The sequence below is a fragment of the Crassostrea angulata genome, chromosome 3 (assembly GCF_025612915.1).
Source record: "Crassostrea angulata isolate pt1a10 chromosome 3, ASM2561291v2, whole genome shotgun sequence".
NCBI lineage: Eukaryota > Metazoa > Mollusca > Bivalvia > Ostreida > Ostreidae > Magallana > Magallana angulata.
In genome coordinates, this window is record NC_069113.1 from 28,178,528 (window position 1) to 28,185,507 (window position 6,980).

General features: G+C 38.1%; 1 protein-coding gene and 1 pseudogene across 1 annotated transcript; both read left to right on the forward strand.

Annotated features, from left to right (window-relative positions):
- Positions 1-287: 287 nt before the first annotated feature.
- Positions 288-1,134, forward strand: LOC128176831 (uncharacterized; annotated as a pseudogene).
- A 304-nt stretch (positions 1,135-1,438) lies between these two features.
- On the forward strand, positions 1,439-2,631 carry LOC128175344 (protein cappuccino-like). Its single transcript, XM_052840885.1, has 4 exons — positions 1,439-1,520; positions 1,641-1,777; positions 1,920-2,098; positions 2,252-2,631. The coding sequence occupies exons 1-4, from the start codon at positions 1,508-1,510 to the stop codon at positions 2,265-2,267; spliced, it is 345 nt and encodes a 114-aa protein (XP_052696845.1). The 5' UTR covers positions 1,439-1,507; the 3' UTR covers positions 2,268-2,631.
- The last annotated feature ends 4,349 nt before the right edge of the window (positions 2,632-6,980 follow it).

Genomic DNA, 6,980 nt, shown 5'->3' on the forward strand with positions numbered 1-6,980 from the left:
CGTCTTGTGGGAAAACCCCGCCTCCTGTCAGTTTTACATACTTTCAACCAATCGCTACCATGTAAAATACTGCTGGCTACAAAGGAATGTGTGCGTGACTTGTGATCTCACATTTCATTTCGCGACCGCAATGCCTTGCAAAATCGCCAACGGCAAGCCAATCTGCCCATCAGGTACATATTGGTTGCATTATTTGCAAGTGTTCAATACAATGATATAATAACGTTATTTTTATTGAAATTTTTATGATTTTTTTTTCAGAAGTAACACCAACACCAACCGTTATTATGTATGGGGAAACAGATGATTGTAAGTCATTGATTGTTCAGTTAGTGTTGTGTTGTCCTGATTCCTTTTTTGTTTAATTGGTTTTTTTTTATTATTACTTTGGAATTTTGTTCCTGTTTATGTTTTCTAGTTATTCATTTACTGTAGATACGAGTCCGCACCGTTCAACCTCAACAGGCACAACGTTCGTCATTAAACGGACACGGCAATTTACATCCACCCCAAAAACTACCACTCCGTTACATACTCAAGCATCCATCCCTAGCAATACACAGCCATCAATCTTTTCCCAGTCTCGTGAACATTCCCCCAATACCGTTACTACTCGGTCTACTGTACACGCATCCTTTCCCCTCAGTACTCAGACTAGGACACACACATCTATTACCCTCACTACTCGGGGTAGGGCACACGTATTCACATCCCGCATTACTCAGCTTAGGACACCCACAACTACCCCCCTGACATCTCATGATAGGTTACCCACAACCATCCCCCTCAGAACTCAGGCTAGGACACATAATATCACCACCCTCACTACTCAGAATAGGTTACATAACACCACCCCCCTCACTACTCAGAATAGGTTACATATCACCACCCCCCTCACTACTCAGAATAGGTTACATACCACCACCCCCCTCACTACTCAGAATAGGTTACATATCACCACCCCCCTCACTACTCAGAATAGGTTACATATCACCACCCCCCTCACTACTCAGAATAGGTTACATACCACAACACCCCTCACTACTCAGTCTAGTGACCAGATTTCCACCTCTGGAGACACTATCCCTTCCAATAATCAAAGTAAATATGTCTATTTTTTTTTTAGCTTATTAATTCTTCCCATATTTATTTTCCTGTGTTGTTTCATTTACTGTCAAAAAATTAAAAAAAAACATCACTTAACTCTTCCAAATGTTTTTCCAATGAATGTAATTGGGGAAAATTATAATGAAATACTAAATGATACCAATGATATAATTTTTGAGAAAAAAAAATCTTTAAGAGGCATGAAATGCAAAAATCCAAATGAAACTTGGATTTAATTTTTTTTTTTTTTTTTTTTTTTTTTGGGTACACTTTAACCTGAGCAAGAATTCAGTTTGCACAATTAGCACAATTTGCTTCAATTCATTACTTTATTCTTTAATTTCATTTCTTCCATAATTGTTTTTCTTTTTCTGCATGATATACTAATTCCTGTTGCTGAATGTCTTGTGCATGTAAGTAACTGAGTTACTCAATTTACAAAAACTGTTTTGATATAATTTAAATACAGTCTGTCTTAAATTCAGTTAAACCAGAATGAAGAAGATCTAATTTCTTTGGGTTTTTTTTTTCAGCATTTGAGCTCAGTATGGGGACCCTGTGTTTGGTCCTCCTCCTCCTCCTGGGGTGGGGGTTGAGGTGTATGTATCACTGTTGCAGACGTCGCCTCACCGCCAGGAGGATGAGGGACAACACCCATCCCAAAGAGGAAGTAAGTAATGTTTTATATTAGTATTTTATCTATCTTTAGTTCTTTACCATGTGCCACATTCAATATACTTTTTTATGTAAAGTAACTTGCAACTAAATTGTTTGTATTATAGCTTTATATTATGTCTTTCTTTCATACATAGATTGAGATGGGGGTGAGGCCGAGGAGTATGCCTCCACCTCCACCACCGTCAGCACCACCTCGCCAAGCACTTGCAACAGTGCAAACAGAGAGGACACCCCAGCCTACTGTTCGTTCAGGGCCCCCACCACCACCACCAGCCCGGGGTGGTGGGAGATACCACCTCCGTCCTGCTAAGAGGTAAAACCACTTCTATTTCTTTTTACTCTGTTTGAATTTTATATATGTAAATATATTTTTGTTCTTTATGATTTCTTTCTGTTTTATGATCAAGTGTGTGTATTTGAATTCTAATGTCTAACCTAACTTCATATATTTTTTCTTATTCATTAGACCAAGAACTGATTGAATGCAATTACGGAAGTTGATCTAGCCTTGGATCATTACTGAGCGAAACCGATGGTGAAAGTCGGCGCAAATCTAGACTTGGGTCATTATTTGTGATTTCAGAAGACACTAAAATCACATAATTTCAGTTTCATTTGTTTTTTTTCAAAGATCATTTATTAAAAGTGTTAAAACATTGTTTTATTTTTTTCATTATTTAGTCTAAAAACTTTTAGCCACAAATTGTACTTGTCAGACATGTACTAAACATCTGTTTACAGGTGTAAAGTTTAAAGTATATATTTCGGGTCAAATTCTTAAAGAGCGCATGATAAAATGATATCTATTTTGCATCAGAGTGTAATCAGATTTTTTGTAAAAATGAATCTTATTGTTAACAGGATTGGAGAGGGTGCCTAAAAGTCTGCACCACGCAATCATATTTACTGAAGCCAAACGAATGGTAATTTGTGTGTGATAGGTTACTCATTATTCTAAGGTCGATAAAAGTGGTAATTTAAAATAAAATACGCTTTTCAAGGGTGTCAGTTGTGCCGTAAGATTTAAGAGTTTGCTATAAACATAAATACCATTATATATACAAAAAAAAAATGTTCCTATCATCACTTTTTTCTATTGTATGAGATCATTCTAGGTCAACTTGGGTCAGACGCACACTGTGTCAGGTCGTACAGGACTTATCCTGTAACTGTGTCGTTTATTGTTTATCGGTGTACTGGAAAGATAGTAGAGTGATTGCCCTTTGCACGTATGCGACATGATACCATGATCAATTTCTACTCGTCCATTCATTGTAAATTTTGTTATCATTTTTTTAATGCATTACATCAGACTTATATCTAAGGCAATTAATACATTTAATATACTCAGATGCATTTAATGATTCTTGCTTATATACATTCTGTATGCATCACCAATTTTCATGACGTCAAAGTCATCACCGTAACAATAATGAACAATAAGACTTTTACCTTGACACCAAAAATCATAACCCATTGTTAAATACCCCTCTTCGTCTAACCATAGTCAAGGTCATCCTTTCACCCGTCTCATTGTTAAATACCCCCCCTCGTCTAACAATAGGGAATACCCCCCATTGTTCACAGGACAATAGATCTAGGGTGACCCCATTTCGGTCACGGTTCAGTCCCCCCAGGGTATCCAATTACCATTTCTATTGTTCTCAGAACAAAAGGTCTTTTTGTAACCGTGTCAAGGTTACCATAATTATCGCGCTTTATCCTGCTCATTACCATAACCTATTGTTAAATACCCCTCTGGTAGTATAAGAATAACCATATCTTATATACTTAAAAAACAACATTTAATATACTCAGATGCATTTTAATGATTCTTGCTTATATACATTCTGTATGCATCACCAATTTTCATGACGTCAAAGTCATCACCGTAACAATAATGAACAATAAGACTTTTACCTTGACACCAAAAATCATAACCCATTGTTAAATACCCCTCTTCGTCTAACCATAGTCAAGGTCATCCTTTCACCCGTCTCATTGTTAAATACCCCCCTCGTCTAACAATAGGGAATACCCCCCATTGTTCACAGGACAATAGATCTAGGGTGACCCCATTTCGGTCACGGTTCAGTCCCCCCAGGGTATCCAATTACCATTTCTATTGTTCTCAGAACAAAAGGTCTTTTGTTCTCTACCCCCTGTATGGTCGCTATTACTACTACCATGATTTGAACAAACAAGAATATTCACATCCTGAGGATGCTTCCATTTTAATTTGAGCTTTCCTGGCGTCATAGTTTTTGAGAAGAAAGTTTAAAGATTTCCTCTATATATTCCTATGTAAAACTTGATCCCCCTACTGTAGCCTTACCCTTCCCCCGGGGACCATGATTTGAACAAAAAAGAATATTCGCTTCCTGAGGATGCTTCCATTTTAATTTGAGCTTTCCTGGCGTCATAGTTTTTGAGAAGAAAGTTTAAAGATTTCCTCTATATATTCCTATGTAAAACTTGATCCCCCTACTGTGGCCCAACCCTACCTCCGGGGACCATGATTTGAACAAACTAAAATCTACACTACCTGAGGATGCTTCCATTTTAATTTGAGCTTTCCTGGCGTCATAGTTTTTGAGAAGAAAGCTTAAAGATTTCCTCTATATGTTCCTATGTAAAACTTGATCCCCCTACTGTGGCCCTACCCTTCCCCCGGGGACCATGATTTGAACAAAAAAGAATATTCACATCCTGAGGATGCTTCCATTTTAATTTGAGCTTTCCTGGCGTCATAGTTTTTGAGAAGAAAGTTTAAAGGTTTTCTCTATATATTCCTATGTAAAACTTTATCCCCCTACCTTGGCCCAACCCTACCCCCGGGAACCATGATTTGAACAAACTAAAATCTACACTACCTGAGGATGCTTCCAATTTAATTTCAGCTTTCCAGGCGTCATAGTTTTTGGGAAGAAAGTTTAAAGATTTTCTCTATATATTCCTATGTAAAACTTGATCCCCCTACTGTGGCCCTACCTACCCCCGGGGACCATGATTTGAACAAACTAAAATCTACACTACCTGAGGATGCTTCCATTTTAATTTGAGCTTTCCTGGCGTCATAGTTTTTGAGAAGAAAGTTTAAAGATTTTCGCTATATATTCCTATGTAAAACTTGATCCCCCTACTGTGGCCCTACCCTACCCCAGGGGACCATAATTTGAACAAACAAAAATACTCACTTCTTGAGGATGCTTCCATTTTAATTTGAGCTTTCCTGGCGTCATAGTTTTTGGGAAGAAAGTTTAAAGATTTTCTCTATATATTCCTATGTAAAACTTGATCCCCCTACTGTGGCCCTACCCTACCCCCGGGGACCATGATTTGAACAAACTAAAATCTACACTACCTGAGGATGCTTCCATTTTAATTTGAGCTTTCCTGGCGTCATAGAAGAAAGTTTAAAGATTTTCCCTGTATATTCCTATGTAAAACTTGATCCCCCTACTGTGGCCCAACCCTTCCCCCGGGGACCATGATTTGAACAAACAAGAATATTCGCTTCCTGAGGATGCTTCCATTTTAATTTGAGCTTTCCTGGCGTCATAGGTTTTGAGAAGAAAGTTTAAAGATTTTCTCTATGTATTCCTATGTAAAATTTGATCCCTCTACTGTGGCCTAACCCTACCCCAGGGGACCATGATTTGAATAAACAAGAATATTCACTTCTCGAGGATGCTTCCATTTTAATTTGAGCTTTCCTGGCGTCATAGGTTTTGAGAAGAAAGTTTTAAAATTTCTTCTATATATTCCTATGTAAAATTTGATCCCCCTACTGTGGCCCAACCCTACCCCCGGGGACTATGATTTGAACAAACAAGAATATTCACTTCCTGAGGATGCTTCCATTTTAATTTGAGCTTTCCTGGCGTCATAGTTTTTGAGAAGAAAGTTTAAAGATTTTCACTATATATTCCTATGTAAAACTTGATCCCCCTACTGTGGCCCTACCCTTCCCCCGGGGACCATGATTTGAACAAAAAAGAATATTCACTTCCTGAGGATGCTTCCATTTTAATTTGAGCTTTCCTGGCGTCATAGTTTTTGAGAAGAAAGTTTAAAGATTTTCTCTATATATTCCTATGTAAAACTTGATCCCCCTACCTTGGCCCAACCCTACCCCCGGGGACCATGATTTGAACAAACTAAAATCTACACTACCTGAGGATGCTTCCAATTTAATTTCAGCTTTCCAGGCGTCATAGTTTTTGGGAAGAAAGTTTAAAGATTTTCTCTATATATTCCTATGTAAAACTTGATCCCCCTACTGTGGCCCTACCCTACCCCCGGGGACCATGATTTGAACAAACAAAAATACTCACTTCTTGAGGATGCTTCCATTTTAATTTGAGCTTTCCTGGCGTCATACTTTTTTAGAAGAAAGTTTAAAGATTTTCTCAATATATTCCTATGTAAAACTTGATCCCCCTACTGTAGCTGTACCCTACCCCCAGGGACCATGATTTGAACAAACAAGAATATTTGCTTCCTGAGGATGCTTCCATTTTAATTTGAGCTTTCCTGGCGTCATAGTTTTTTAGAAGAAACTTTAAAGATTTCCTCTATATATTCCTATGTAAAACTTGATCCCCCTACTGTGGCCCTACCCTTCCCCCGGGGACCATGATTTGAACAAACTAAAATCGACACTACCTGAGGATGCTTCCATTTTAATTTGAGCTTTCCTGGCGTCATAGTTTTTGAGAAGAAAGTTTAAAGATTTTCTCTATATATTCCTATGTAAAACTTGATCCCCCTACTGTGGCCCTACCCTTCCCCCGGGGACCATGACTTGAACAAACTAAAATCTACACTACCTGAGGATGCTTCCATTTTAATTTGAGCTTTCCTGGCGTTATAGTTTTTGTGAAGAAAGTTTAAAGATTTTCTCTATATATTCCAATGTAAAACTTGATTCCCCTACTGTGGCCCTACCCTACCCCAGGGGACCATGATTTGAACAAACTAAAATCTACACTACCTGAGGATGCTTCCATTTTAATTTGAGCTTTCCTGGCGTCATAGTTTTTGAGAAGAAAGTTTAAAGATTTTCTCAATATATTCCTATGTAAAACTTGATCCCCCTACCTTGGCCCAACCCTACCCCCGGGGACCATGATTTGAACAAACTAAAATCTACACTACCTGAGGATGCTTCCAATTTAATTTCAGCTTTCCAG

Bases quoted from the DNA above. Each gene is read 5' to 3' on its own strand.
- LOC128175344 (XM_052840885.1), top strand. The intron at 1,778-1,919 runs GTAAGTAATGTT...TTTCATACATAG, and splicing joins ACACCCATCCCAAAGAGGAA to ATTGAGATGGGGGTGAGGCC.